At 49.1% G+C, this 13,369-nt stretch overlaps 5 protein-coding genes across 5 annotated transcripts; 1 reads left to right on the forward strand and 4 right to left on the reverse strand.

Moving 5' to 3' along the window:
* Positions 1-237: 237 nt before the first annotated feature.
* On the reverse strand, positions 238-2,724 carry BO88DRAFT_354490 (gamma-glutamyltransferase family protein). Its single transcript, XM_025703675.1, has 4 exons — positions 2,162-2,724; positions 2,086-2,104; positions 1,678-2,027; positions 238-1,620 (listed from the first exon to the last, which is right to left on the reverse strand). The coding sequence occupies exons 1-4, from the start codon at positions 2,324-2,326 to the stop codon at positions 334-336; spliced, it is 1,821 nt and encodes a 606-aa protein (XP_025568116.1). The 5' UTR covers positions 2,327-2,724; the 3' UTR covers positions 238-333.
* A 175-nt stretch (positions 2,725-2,899) lies between these two features.
* On the forward strand, positions 2,900-5,102 carry BO88DRAFT_377416 (uncharacterized protein). The gene is made up of 3 exons (XM_025704401.1): positions 2,900-3,598; positions 3,667-3,985; positions 4,048-5,102. The coding sequence occupies exons 1-3, from the start codon at positions 3,327-3,329 to the stop codon at positions 4,789-4,791; spliced, it is 1,335 nt and encodes a 444-aa protein (XP_025568117.1). The 5' UTR covers positions 2,900-3,326; the 3' UTR covers positions 4,792-5,102.
* Positions 5,103-5,272: 170 nt separating this feature from the next.
* On the reverse strand, positions 5,273-6,062 carry BO88DRAFT_400011 (uncharacterized protein; the record flags this gene model as incomplete). Its single annotated transcript, XM_025705458.1, has 1 exon — positions 5,273-6,062. A coding segment is annotated over exon 1 (221 nt), but the record flags the coding sequence as incomplete, so codon positions are not given.
* BO88DRAFT_459686 (uncharacterized protein) lies at positions 5,968-7,326 on the reverse strand. Its single transcript, XM_025711097.1, has 5 exons — positions 7,062-7,326; positions 6,977-7,032; positions 6,806-6,913; positions 6,193-6,748; positions 5,968-6,137 (listed from the first exon to the last, which is right to left on the reverse strand). The coding sequence occupies exons 1-5, from the start codon at positions 7,185-7,187 to the stop codon at positions 6,015-6,017; spliced, it is 969 nt and encodes a 322-aa protein (XP_025568119.1). The 5' UTR covers positions 7,188-7,326; the 3' UTR covers positions 5,968-6,014.
* Positions 7,327-8,089: 763 nt separating this feature from the next.
* BO88DRAFT_8059 (uncharacterized protein) lies at positions 8,090-8,563 on the reverse strand. The gene has a single exon (XM_025713157.1). It carries the CDS (start codon positions 8,504-8,506, stop codon positions 8,219-8,221), a length of 288 nt encoding a protein of 95 aa, XP_025568120.1. The 5' UTR covers positions 8,507-8,563; the 3' UTR covers positions 8,090-8,218.
* Positions 8,564-13,369: the final 4,806 nt, after the last annotated feature.

The raw sequence follows: 13,369 nt of genomic DNA on the forward strand, positions 1-13,369 counted from the left end.
GCCTATTTTCGGTTCTATTCTCATGTATCTTACGTTTGATGTATGCTGCCTGCACTTCATGATTATTATGAATGATATGACTAGTTTTCTATATGTGGACTTATATTTTACTTCTAATGTTTTCTTTTCTTCTCCTTTGAAAAGTGCTATTTCTGCGATGAAGCGTATGAAAACTAGCGGGTAATTTCTACTTTTGTTCCTCTCATTTTATGAGATTCTAAGCGCGCTGTGGGGTACCTTTGAATCAAATTTATCTAGGCTGCATTGGCACATTCTAGGATACGTATTGTCTCAGCTCGTAACAATAAGGTTCTGAACCACCGGAGGAGTACTTCACAGGGCTGGAATCGCCATTCCATCACCTCTCAAATCGCTACCAGCGCTGTACACCAGTTTCCCATCATCGTAGTGACAACGAATGATTTGTCCACGGCCGAACATGCCTCTCTTCCATCCAGTCAGAACCTCAACTTGATGGCCCAGCTTCTTCAGGCCCTCAACCGCAGCATCGCTGACACCTTCCTCAACATAGACCGTTCTGTCGATGGGCTTTCCCTCATCGGCGTTCCCAGCGGAGATGCAGATTCGAGGGGAATCGAGCGCAGCTTGGGGGTGGTAGTTGAATGCAAGCATATTGAGGAGGACCTGGACGTGACCTTGGGGTTGCATAAAGCCGCCCATCACACCATATACCGAGTGGAGAGATCCGTCGGAGACGTTGGTGATCAATGCGGGAATAATAGTGTGGTAGGGTCGCTTGCGTGGGGCCAGAACGTTCGGATGCCCGGGGGTCAGTGAAAAGTTGGCACCCCGGTTCTGGAGGGTGAATCCGCATCCCTTGGGTATGATACATGTTCCGAATCCACCGTAGTTGCTGTTGATGAAGGAGATACCGTTTCCTTCTTTGTCTGTCACTGCGAAGTATACCGTGTCACAGTGGTTGTGGGCTGGACTGCCATGATCAAGGATATCGGACGCCTTATCAGGGTTGAAGAGCTTGGCACGCTCCGCGAGGTATTCGCGGGATATAAGTTCCTTGCTTGGGACCTTTTCCACATCGGGATCGGTGACCCACCAGGAGGCGTCGGCAAAAGCGATGCGAAGGCTTTCGATGATTGCGTGTAGATATTCGGCGGAGTTGTGCTGTGCCTCAGTGAACTTTGGGATCTTTCCTGTGCGCTCTAGTTCCTCGAGGATACCCAAGGCCATGAGAGCCACGATACCCTGTCCGTTTGGTGGATGTTCCCATATCTCCACTCCCTGGTTAGCCTCGCCGGTTGTACCGGCGGCCTGCTTCTCGACGATATCCTGACCGGTGAATTTGAGGGAGATAGCTTCTGTTTCCTGACTTCCGGTTTCGGCGTGGAACTTCAGGTCTTCCAGGGTAATATAGCCTCCCAGGTCCTGGACGACTTTGACAAGTTCTTCTGCAACACGTCCTTCGTAGAATCCCTTCTTTCCCTCTGCGGCAAGCGCTCGGAATGTCTGGGCCAGTGTGGGGTTTCTCAGAATTTCTCCGGGGAGAGGGCTCCGAACACCGTTTTCAGCGTTCGGGTCAGCTTTGAGCATCTCATGGTAGTTCGGCGATGCTGCGCGAATCAGATGCTCGCTTTCGTGCCACTGCAGGGAGTCAGTCAGCTTGCTTGTATAAGTCGGATGAAGTGAAGGTGCGCTTACAAAGAAAGATGCCAGCTCCGAGACAGGAAAGCCTTCCTCGCCAAGTTCGATAGCAGGACGCAAGATCTGCTCCAGAGAGAGTTTTCCACTACCAAATTTTTCCACAGTATCAACCCAGCCTGCCGCTGCACCGGGAGTAGACACAGCGAGGACGCTGGTCATTGGTATTTTTCCAGACTCATCTGGGCCGAGGTTCAGATCCTTCCTCACCTTTTCGAGGGTCGCATTGGCAGGATAGCGACCCGAGCCGTTCAATGAATGGACTTTTTTCGTTTTGGCATCATAGAAGAGACAGAACATGTCTCCACCAATGCCTGTGGATGAGGGTTCTGTGATATTCAATGCCGCAGCTAGTAGACACATTTCTCTTAGTTTCATCTTCTCTCGAAAGTCATTTATTCCACTGACCGACAGCTACAGCAGCATCCTTATGCCAAAGTCAGCATTACATCTCAGAAGATGACGGGGTTCCTCAAGAACGTACGGCGGCATTGCCTCCTTCACTCAGGATTCTGTGGCCTGCGGCGGCTGCCAATGGCTGAGTACACGTTACAATTCCTTTTGTGCTATGTACCGTACTCCTCCGACTGGCGAAAGGGACAAAATCGGGGTTGAGCCGAGAATAGACAGCTTTGGAGTTCAATGGCATCTTGATGGCGTGATCGGGGGGTGTCTGCGATGCGGGAGGGGGGTTCTTGCGGAGGAATGAGTCCAGCAGAATAGTCAAGTACAAGTAGTAGAGAAGAGGAAGAAACACAAGGCAAGAAGTATATTTGTCCCTAAGGATTCGACTAGGGGATACGATAGAGGCGATCAGTTATCCTCGGGAAATGCCCCGACTTCCCCGATAAGATAGAAATAGTGACTCCAACTGCCTGGTGGGGTAAGATGAGTCTCGCCCCTCCTTTTGGCCGCCGTGGAGGGAGATGTTCGAGTCCATCCTTGGGCGTAGAGGGTATCATCCACGGCCAATTGAGTTGATAGAACATATGGAATGTATTACAGAGTCCTGTTTATAATGGTGCCAACTTCATTCTCTTCATTGAGTCTAACATTGCAATAGAAAGTGGAAGAAGAGGGAAGCCGAGCAAATGCGGAGGAGCGGAGAGAGAAAGAAATGTACCTTCCCGATAGGGAAAGGCGTGACACCTGACTGGCGGCCGACGCGTGACCCCAACAAGGCATGACGTTGGGAGAAATCGATGCAACCAACATCGTTCCCGATCTATCTTCCACGAGGCGTGTTGGATATGACTCGTCTGCCTCGAATATAATAAGGACCGCCCCTGAAGGTTTCGGTTCCACGTTGGGATTCCCCATCTGACCCAGCCAAATCGCCCACGGGTTCTCGATCGCCGAGACGAACCACTCTGCTGTTGATCTTCAGGACCCGCGCCGAATACGGAGCGGAGCTGGATGTTTCCCTGCCGTATCATCCCACTGTAGCCTTCAACAGGCTTCCTGTGTTTCTTTGGACGTCTTATATACTTATAATGGCCCAACTAGACTGATCTGGCTTGCCTGTCTCGCTTCTAGTGCTCAATTCTTGTTGCTCGTTCATTCAGGTTGCTGCCGGTTAGCAAGCCTCTTCGGAATCTGTGGATTTCTTTCCCCTCCGCCTGTGCCATAAATACTTCCCTCGAAACAGAATGGTGGTTTTCATTGACTTCGACGACGATGCGCTTAGCCCGCATCATATCTCGGGCCCTTCCAATCCCTTCCTACATCCCTACATAGAACCCAGAAAGCCTGGGTTATCCGAACTATTACCTGTCAAACCGGACGAGCCGCATCGTGCAGCGGATGTATCCGCAGACAGTGATCGCTCCGCAGACCCGTTACACAGCATTTCTCCCATCCCTAAAGCGCCACAACAAAACCCAAATCGGAATGCTTTCTCAGCTGCTCTGAGCTGCTATCCGTATGAGACACTTTGAACCAGGCCGCTCCAGTGTCTGGTTCGGTATGGTGTGCTGACTGCGGATACAGAATTATCAAGGCTATTGCTCGCTCGGTGGATTTGAATACTCTACACGCCCTTTCACGAACATGCCGTCAATTCCACGCCAATCTGTCCCCCTATCGCCCGCAGCTGGTTAAGCAGACCTTGCGTTGTGAAAACGAGTATATCGAGACACTATCGGACATGTTGGACAGCGGGGCTTGCATTCCCGACAGCGTCAAGTCGGTTATGCGTTTGCTCAGCCAGAATGCCAGAAGTTCCGGGCGCCTGACCAGTGGCAAGATTTCCAAATGCGCCCGAGATATGGTGGCTGAATGCCGTCGATGTTCCAAGGTTGTGTGCCGGGTGAGTCCGCTCCACCAAGTTCTGTGTCGTCCCATGTGAATACTGACACCTATGCCATCTAGAATTGTGTTATCAAGCCTCCATCCAGCCACATGCTCAGACACCGCATTCGTCGTCTCTGCACCACTTGTCGTACGGCCCCGTTGAATGAGCTTATCGAGCCACCCTACGAACATGCCCATTCACACAACATCTACACACAAACACCTTCACATCCTCCTCGGTCCATCATTTCGGCCTATCAACGTACGCCTTGCTCCTGCGATGATGCTATATGGCTTTGTCATCAATGCGGACACCAAGTACGCAGCAGCGATACAACCTACCGACGGGTATGGACATGGCGCACCCGTTATAGTACCTATCTTGGCGGCCTCGGCACTGGAATCGGAGAAGGCTGTCAAGGCGTCAAGTGTGGTAGAGGAGAGGATTGCCTCGCGGCCCAAGAAATTGAGCTAGAGGTAGAATGCGAAGCGGACGAAGCCTCAGGGAGCCCCCCTGACTATGGCCGCTACTACGAACATCGTCACAGCCAGAGTCCTCCACGACACCACAACCACGCCCATGACGGCTGGGAGCATCGTGAGGAAGAAGAGCCGGGTTACTTTCGACAGGAGATCATCGGCATCGGGGGCCGCGTCAAACACAAGGCAAAAAAACGAGTCACGGTGGGTGCTTGCGTAGTAGAGCACGAAGATGAGCGTGAAACAGGCGAGTATCTTACTAGAGAGGAGCGGGGACAGCATAGAAGCTGGTGTGGATGGTGTTGGAGAGTCATCCCGGCCAGAGATGAGCTATGGAGTTAAATGACTTTACGACCGTTAGCTAGATCAAGTATATGTTAAGGGCTTAAGTAGCGAACTTGCCTGGTGGGCGAAGATAGGATATGAACGCGACTTGGTATCCTGGATATAATTGGACTTTTGGCTGGCATTCGGTGTCCTCTGGTTGGTTGAACTGAGATAGTTTCATGGCTCGATCAACATGCCTAGCAGCAGTCACTAGTCGATTATTCCTGGTATCATGAATGTTAGCATTGCCCAGGTTATTCCGAGCAGAGTATCTTTGTCTATGTTTTTGTCAATACCTCCATGTAGCATTCAGTAAAAGATTTACCAGCAATGCAGAGTCTCTCAAAAAGCCCTAATCATTCCAGTTCTTCAAACCAAGTTATCTACCCAAACATAAATTATCAGGAGCATTATCAGAGGAACTAACGGAAGGATTTTCAAGAAAATTATGAAGGAGGATATCAGAAGTATGGTGTAGAATAGATAGGTCTTGCAGCAAGAAGTGTAGTCTATACTAGTATACCAAAAGATATTCTATAAGGTAAAAGCAGCACATTGTACAAGGTTGCATAGGGAAAAACCAAAAAGGAAAAGAAAAAACATCATTGGCTCAGATAAAGCATCAAGACAAAAAAAAAGGAAAAAACCATCAAGCTGGCATAACTCAATAAGTATAACATGGCATATGGACAATCAGTGCACGTTGCGAAATAAGAAAGCCACACAGCATGGGTATATAATCAATCATAAAGATCCCAAAGGACGCCATCCAGTAGCCGGGTAGCCAAATCGCAGACCAGGGCTTTTTTTCTCCAAAACAAAGGAAATATGTGCAGATAGACAAAGGAAATGATAACAAGGATTGATAAACAGATCAATAATGGGATAAGACCACCCTTTCCTTTGGTGGCTCGTTCCCATGGCCTCATGGGCCTGGTAATGCCAACGTCAATGCATGGCGGCATTAATGTCGTATTATGTTCATTTGAACGGTGCGAGACCGGCTTAACGGTGATGCTGCGTGGTTCTCTTCTTCTCGTACAGTCGCATTATCCTCGGTCCGCACAAATTAGAAGTACCAGAGATATGCATACATATCACTGCGTGTCGTCCAAAGGGGGGCGAGTATTAGCGTATCAGTCGTATTGGAACATGGCTCATAAGCCCTAATTAGGCACCGGCCTGTTGTCGGTGGTGGATAGATGAAAATTATCACCGCCTGTTGGCTTTGTTGTTGCTCATATCGCCCATGACTTCCAGTTCATTGCGGGTGGGTAAGAGGCGGGAGGGAGGACGTGTTCCTCGTAGGTCAGGCTTGGGCTCGCTGACCAGCTGGGCGATGGATAGGGGCAGTGGATAGACTGCAATGGGAAATTAGCAATGATATTATGGTGGATATCTCTCTGGTTGACGTACCGGATGAAGGAGGCTTTCGGTGAGAGGAAGGGGCATCATGCTTAGGGACGGGAGGCTGGTGTCTGGCTGTTCCCAGCAGCGCATATTCGACTGCATGGACATTGGCGAGGAAGTCAGGTCGGGTTCCATGAGGCTCTCGGGATACGGTTCAGCGACCGTAACCGGTGTGGAGACGACAGACGAACGGGAGTGAGAGTGCACTGAAAGGGAAGTGCCATCCGAGAGAGGAGACGGGCACGTTTCCGGGGTAGCGTAGTACCGACTGTCTTCTACGGACTCGTGAATCTGATGGGGGCCTTGGTACAAAGGAGTCTGGTGTCCAGATGTAATTTCGACACTATTCCACATCAAGCCGCAGTCATTGGAGAGGTCTGGGTGGATGGCAGGCGCCACGAGGGCACCAACCGACATGGCATTGTGCGGTTGGGTGACAGCCAGGTAGGGTGTTTGAGTTGAAGGCATAGACGTGGTGGCAGGGACATAAGGCTCAGAGATGATGGGAGTCCGGCTCTGCTGGTGCCATTGGGCAGTCCTGTCCATCTGTGCTTCCAATTCGCTGGAGGGAATCGTCAGTAAAGGTGACAAGCAAGCTGTAGTGGCAGAAAGTACTTACTGTCTTTCCATGTGGCGGGCGAGAAGGTCAGGGCGGTGGAATGCCTTTTTGCAGTGGCTGTGGGTACAGCGGAATAGGGCTTCAGGGTTGTGGTTCAGCTCATGGCGTCTGTAAGATTTGGTTAGCATACCAATAAGGTAAGATTATTGCGACACAAGTGCAACGGCTTACCTTCGGTGCTCGGCTCTGGTGAAGACCTGAATTGAAGGGTCAGCTTGTTTCCAAGTCTGTGCGACAGCATCCTCGTGGTACCAACCTTGTTGCAGCCTGGGTATTCGCAAGCATGCACACGCTTTCCCTTCTTCGCTTTGCTGATGCGATGCGTAGTTGGAGTGTAGGTGATAGGGAGAGGGATCTCCGACTGAGTAGTGCTTCGACGCATTGTTCAAGTTTGTCTGTCTACTTGGTGTGTCTGATGGTGTTGTAGAAGGTATCGGATGTTGTTGTAGCAGGAGTAGGATTGGTAGTAGTAGTAGTAGTAGTAGTTGTAGTTGTTTGAGGTTTGAGTTGTTGGAGCCTGAAGGATGAAGAGGCAGGAAGAGGCTTTGATCTTATAGAGTTGGTTGTGATGGAGTGAGGAGAGAGAGGATTCAGATTGGCGAGTGAGCGATAGATATAGGATTTGGTTCCTGAAGGAGGCTATCCCCTGATCATTCTGTAACAGACCCAGAACTTGTCAGGAACGGGATAGACATGTGGTAAGTGTGGAGATTGGGGGTTAGAGTGGGAGGTGGGCTGTGATGCAGCTATACTAACAGAATTGGGGAACAGACCAGGGTGAGATCAGAACGGATGAGGCAGGGAAAATGCCTCGCATCTGCAGGCCGGATTGGGGCAGTGAGATTAAGATGGGGAAAAAAAATAAAGAAGAGGTAAAGTGACGATCTGAAACGGGCGGAATGGTGGCGGAGAGGCTGTCAGGGTGGATAGTTTGGAGGGAGCAAAGCAAAAGTGATATAGAAGCACCACTGTATGAGGCTAGACCTGGGTTGAACCACTAACTACTACTTAATTACTTAACTTGGTATTTTTTAGTCCTTCCCGAGCGATCGCCGGGGAAAGCGAAGGTGGGAAATGATTTGGAAGCATAGTAACAAAATAGTAAATAGAATAAATTGAAAAATTAAATGTATTATTATGGTAATATGAAAAATCATTAAAATAAATCGTGCAGATAATAATAATAACAATAATAATATTAAAAATAATCAGAGATAAAAATAAATACGACAATGCGATTATCGTCCAATCTCCTTCAGGCTCTGCACCAAGGGAGGGAGGGATAGGGAAAAAAATTGTACCTAAGGCAGGTAAGCGAGAGAGCCAGTGCACTGCAGTTTGATGATCAGTTTGTAGGGTGATCAGAGCAAGCAACCACTCAGGACTAGCCCTGCTACCATGGCTATGTTAGACTTAGTAGACTACTACTACTTTGACTTCCACCAGGTCAGATGGAGACGGAACCGTGAATCCGCTCTCCCCAGCGAGGCTAACCGACGCATCCAGTGTGTCTTTACAAAAAGTGGGAATCAGAAAGTGGAATGGATCCATTCCTGTCATCTCTTTCCCGATCAGGATTTTCCAATTCAATTTAAATGATCCGGTAAGGAAAGAAAATAAGATAAAATAAAATAAACAGTCAGACAAGACCAAATAGGAAGAAAAGAAAAGAGAGAAAAAGCGGCAGGGCGTTTTTGTCATACTCACTTGGCAGGAACGATGGGTTTCCCTCTTTAGGCTTGGTTAAATCCATCGTCACTATGGGGCCCGTTGGTCGAACGGGCAAATGACAGCGGCCATGGGGCCAACATCCCTTTCCCCTTCAAGCGATAACTTGACTAGCAAGTCCTGGTGGTGTTGCGGCTGAGGCGCACTGCAGATTGGAGTTGAAGAAGAACCCGCCCTGTATCGTCGAATTTTCTCGGCAGGGAAATAGGACGGGGAAAAAAAAAAAAAAAAGAAAAGAAAAAGTAACATTGAAAAATGAAAACATCTAACCTACCTTGTTCGTCTAATTCAGGGCTAACTGACTGACCGACCGAATACTCATACTACAACGGCTCCGTTTGTTGTTGGTTTTTCTACTACCAGACTCCACTTGCATAAGCTGAGCCATGGTTTTCCAGATCTCCAGTCCCGGCCGGCACGAGAAAATCAGAAAAGCGAAAGTTAGGCTTCCCGGGTAACCCAACCAGAGGCACACTTACTCGCTCACTCACGAGAAAAAAACAAATTAATTAGCGGAACCGGACTCTTCATACTCGTGCGAAGGAGGAAGGAGACGGACGGGATCACGGAGACGGATATGGAGAAAAAGAGGGGGGAAAGAAAGGGGTACCCCACTCCTGGGCAACAATACCCTGTGCACATGGCTCAGGATTCGATCCCAGTCGATCCCGTCAGCTATGAAGATACGAGTCATACACTGCATTGTGGAATGCTGATGGGTTCGGGTGATGGCCGTTGTGGTCCGGTGTGGTGTAGTAAGTAGATGTGTTGTAGCTACTCTTACTTGTTTCCCACCTATACTACTCCCTACTATACTACCCAAACAGATGGCATCATCATGAAAAGGGTTGGCAAGCTAAGACCGCCAACCACATGGCTATTCCTTCCCCTAGACCGTTCTCTTACCCCTGCTGCAGTGCTACTATTACTAGTGTTATATTAATTTGCTGACATGGTGGATGTGAGGTGCGAGTATTGTGCAGGGGTGTCTGTCTCAGTCTCTATTAGAGGCAAGGCAGTATGGGGTTTACGATAATAATGGTGGATATCGTTGATAAGGAGAAAGAACATCATGCAGAGCCTGAAAGTCGAACACCATTACTGTACGAAATTGGGGAAGTTGTTGGGTGTCTGAGCCTCATGATTGGGGGGCTCGTTTATGACATGGAGGACCCAAAGTATTCTGGCCAGGTCTGCTGCCCTCTAGTTTTCGAGCCAACTCCAGACTTAAGCAGGCTAAAGTAGTGGCAGAGACTTGACTTACCAGGATAGCCCAACAAGCAAGCCAACCCCCGGTGTCGCTCCTCAGGCTTCTCATCAAAGCCTCAAGCAACCCCCCATCCGACGGTCCACTTTGGAGACGGGCTGCCAAATTCAGGGAGCTAGCCAAGGTCCTTAGGCTAAAAAGGAAAAGGCTTATAAGATCGGGCTATTCCGTACTCCACGGGCCACACTGGCCAAAGTTCCATCCAAGCTAAACATGGACCAAGTGGGGCGACCCACCTTGACCATTTAAATTTGTCAATTAACATCCCGTACGAGAGCGATAGGGTTCAATTCAGTTGGTGGTACTGCGGCACACACCACCATACGACGGTTTCCAGGACATTTGCTTGCCCGATAGATAGCCGCCCGGGCCACTTGTCGACAAATGCAATGTCAGAATAAGAAACTCGCCCGTATCAAGATTCCAACTGCGGGAAAACCATATGCAAAGCACTCCTAATTATAACCCATCTGCAGCTTCAGTCATTCTTACTATTGGACCATATTTGCGAACTGACGCGACCCTATGTATTCGGGTGAGATCGTCCATTGTCACGGAGCGCCTTGTTCATTTCCTCAACCGCCTGGCGGGCAGCAAAGCCTCTCAACGGCGCCCCGCTAGCTTGAGATGATCTATACTGTTTCCTTAACGGGTGTGACTCCTCTCAAGCGATCCCGTCAAGTGTCCACTGTCATAGCATGGACAATCGATCGAGCCTCTTCTAGCGCTGTGGAGAGAGAGAGAGGGGGGGGGTTGCTCGTCTTATCTGTATGGGGCCAGATGGCCCTCAGGTATCTGCTGACATTTTCAATTTTTTTCTTGGCTCGATTCCAAGAAAGGTGTTGCAAATTGCAATCTACCAGTAGTCTAGTGGTGACGTGCGCGCTATTCCATGGTCTCACATAGCGCCCGGCCCTCAGTAGTGAAAAGTAGTAGGGAGAATTGTTTTATTACCCACGTGCGACGACAGGGTTGTTGCTGTATTCGGTAGACTTAAGGCTACTACTTCCGTTGGCGATCGCTAACTGTACCGGATTTTAGCCGGTCAATTCGAGTCTGCCTGCCAAGTGATTTTTCCATGGATACTGAAGGTCTGTACGGAGTACATGCGCTTACCCTGAATTCCACGTGACCAAGCATCGGTCTTGCTCGGGGGGCCTGGGGATTCTGCAGACAACGGGAGGAAGCCTTAGCACCAGCAGATGAAGATGAAGACGAAGTTTCCAGAGAAAGGAGGATGAAAGGAATAGCCGAGATAAGCACCCTACATCCTTACCATATGACCATTCTCAGGAACCAGCTTTTCAGGGGCAAACTCTTACTCACTACTCAGAAGAGACATGAACAATCAGATGTTCAGAGCAATGTTGGAAAGTGATGTTGGTCGTTAGGCCCAGTGAGCAAGCAATTCGTTGTGGTAACGATGTGATGAACGGAGCTGAGTGGTGTTGTAGATAATTAACCTGTTTGGGAAATCAGTGTGTTGTGAGACCCACTCGTGTAACAAGACGGTGTATTCCCCTTACACACAGATGTATGGGTGAGATGCTTAGGCCGTCCATAGGCTGCTATTGTGGAAGCATTCCGTAGCGTCTTCTCCGAGCAAGGGAGCCTTGGGATGATGCTACCTCAGGCCTCCTTACTGAAATCCTAACACAGTTAGATAGTCCATACTAAGTACACAAATGCCTAGCGCTGTGGAACGAAGAATGTTTTCGCTTCGTGCATCCTTTCAAGGAGGTAGAGGTCCCAACAAGCATGGGGGCCATTGTCATTCTGACCTTCACATGGGCTTCTAGCTTGTTTCAGGTCGTGGATCAAAGTGCTTCGAACTGCATTCTGCCTTACGCTTCGAGGGGCAGAAAAGTGAATAAGCATTAAGTTGTTCTAGCTCAAATTTTGAATGGTGATCTCATAACCGAGACAAACACCCCTTTTCGGGATAGAAAGCGAAACAGCAAATACAGTAAACGCCGCGAGATAGAGCCCAGCCAGCCCACGGAAGAGTAACGGGTGTAATACGAGCCTGGGTCACCTTTCTTGTCCCCATCGGAGACGAAAGTTGCGGACTCGCGGCACTCCCGTACCGTCAATGGAGTTGTGGCTGGGTCTCATTTTAGAGTAAGTGCGACTGGAATAGGCATAGAGGCTGATCCATGCCGAAATTGCCCGTCACATATTCAGCCATTCCTCTATATAATAATACCGATTATTATAGGGTGTTTAATATGGATGACAGATGGCAGGTCTGATATTAAGCCACGGATTATCCTGGAGGCCATGTGTCCGGGATCGACAACATGGTCTGATTTTCACCACACCATAGGAGAAGCTCGTTCGCCCTTGATAAGCGGGATTCTTCGGGAAACTACCCTAAGCAGGGGTGGTATACTTTCCCGACAGACACCAACTGGGTGATACAGGACAACACACTCCAACGAACTTCAACAAAAAGGGTTCTACAGCTCTATTACGTTATCAGTTCATCTCAACTTAGAATTGTACTGAATCAAAAAAGAAATAAAAGAAAAAAAAAAAAGTCATTTGAAGAGTACAAATTGAGAAACCTCACACCACTTGTGATAGGAATGAGAACAGTAAGAGCAAAACTGTGTAGCTGAAACCCCTCTGTTCTGATGAGGGGCTGCAAGGTGCCATATCGGAGAAATTTGCTAGTGGTCCATTCTAGGAGAGCGGGTCCCGTGAATATTCGTCAAGCAACTAATTGAAGTAACTAATTGAAAATGCAGGAGGCGGCTTAGCTACTGCAGACTCGATAGGAAACCTGTGCCTCAGGCCTAGACACCAGGTCCATCATGCATCGCCATGACACCAGGCCGCCCGCAGCCCACATTGGCTCTCGGGCCTTCACGTGGCGGGTCCCCCATGCTAGGATTGTGATCCCTCACAGAACGATGATGAGTCGGGCAATAGGAGCAACCGTAAGGGAGCCATACAGGGTGATTAATCTTCTCCCACCCTTTCTGACTGGGACAAGATCATGTTTGTTTATATCCACTAGGGTACCAGCCATGACAATCAGCTTGGCTTCATTGGCTCTCATTGCACCTAGGAGACTTCGCCGGAATCATCTGAGATGTTCTCTGCTGATACCTGAGACAGGTGCTCGGGGAGTAGTATTCATGACAAAAGTACTCTAGAAACAATGTCACTGAGACTGAGAGAAAGAGGTTCTGCCTAATCTACGTCGTTGGCAACACCTCTGTATGCGGCATACAAATCGATGAGACGGGTCTTGAGACAAAGATGATAGCAAGGATACGAACAGTAGCACAGAAAACGCCGTCGCTAATGACATAATCCGACCTCTCAAGCCACGAGGGAAAGCTAGGAGTCGACAACGTGGTCGAATTGTGGGGAAGGAAGAAGGAACCACTGGGTTAGCAGCCCTGGACTGACCCCCTGCCCACCGGCGGCTCGTGCTACCATGATGGCTAGAGACGGGAAACAAGGTCAATCACGACCGCTCCATAATAGGTGCTGCGCTGCACAAGGAGATGAAGTGAACAAATTGACAGTACCACAGGGTATCCACCCACAGATGTTCT

Source organism: Aspergillus vadensis, assembly GCF_003184925.1.
Source record: "Aspergillus vadensis CBS 113365 unplaced genomic scaffold BO88scaffold_1, whole genome shotgun sequence".
Lineage (NCBI taxonomy): Eukaryota > Fungi > Ascomycota > Eurotiomycetes > Eurotiales > Aspergillaceae > Aspergillus > Aspergillus vadensis.

Bases quoted from the DNA above. Each gene is read 5' to 3' on its own strand.
- BO88DRAFT_354490 (XM_025703675.1), bottom strand. From the start codon at position 2,326: ATGCCATTGAACTCCAAAGCTGTCTATTCTCGGCTCAACCCCGATTTT. The intron at 1,621-1,677 runs GTAAGCGCACCT...GACTCCCTGCAG, and splicing joins CGGAGCTGGCATCTTTCTTT to TGGCACGAAAGCGAGCATCT.
- BO88DRAFT_377416 (XM_025704401.1), top strand. From the start codon at position 3,327: ATGGTGGTTTTCATTGACTTCGACGACGATGCGCTTAGCCCGCATCAT. The intron at 3,599-3,666 runs GTATGAGACACT...CTGCGGATACAG, and splicing joins GCTGCTCTGAGCTGCTATCC to AATTATCAAGGCTATTGCTC. The intron at 3,986-4,047 runs GTGAGTCCGCTC...TATGCCATCTAG, and splicing joins GTTCCAAGGTTGTGTGCCGG to AATTGTGTTATCAAGCCTCC.
- BO88DRAFT_459686 (XM_025711097.1), bottom strand. From the start codon at position 7,187: ATGCGTCGAAGCACTACTCAGTCGGAGATCCCTCTCCCTATCACCTAC. The intron at 7,033-7,061 runs GTTGGTACCACG...GCTGTCGCACAG, and splicing joins AATACCCAGGCTGCAACAAG to ACTTGGAAACAAGCTGACCC. The intron at 6,914-6,976 runs GTAAGCCGTTGC...CAAATCTTACAG, and splicing joins ACCAGAGCCGAGCACCGAAG to ACGCCATGAGCTGAACCACA.
- BO88DRAFT_8059 (XM_025713157.1), bottom strand. From the start codon at position 8,506: ATGACAAAAACGCCCTGCCGCTTTTTCTCTCTTTTCTTTTCTTCCTAT.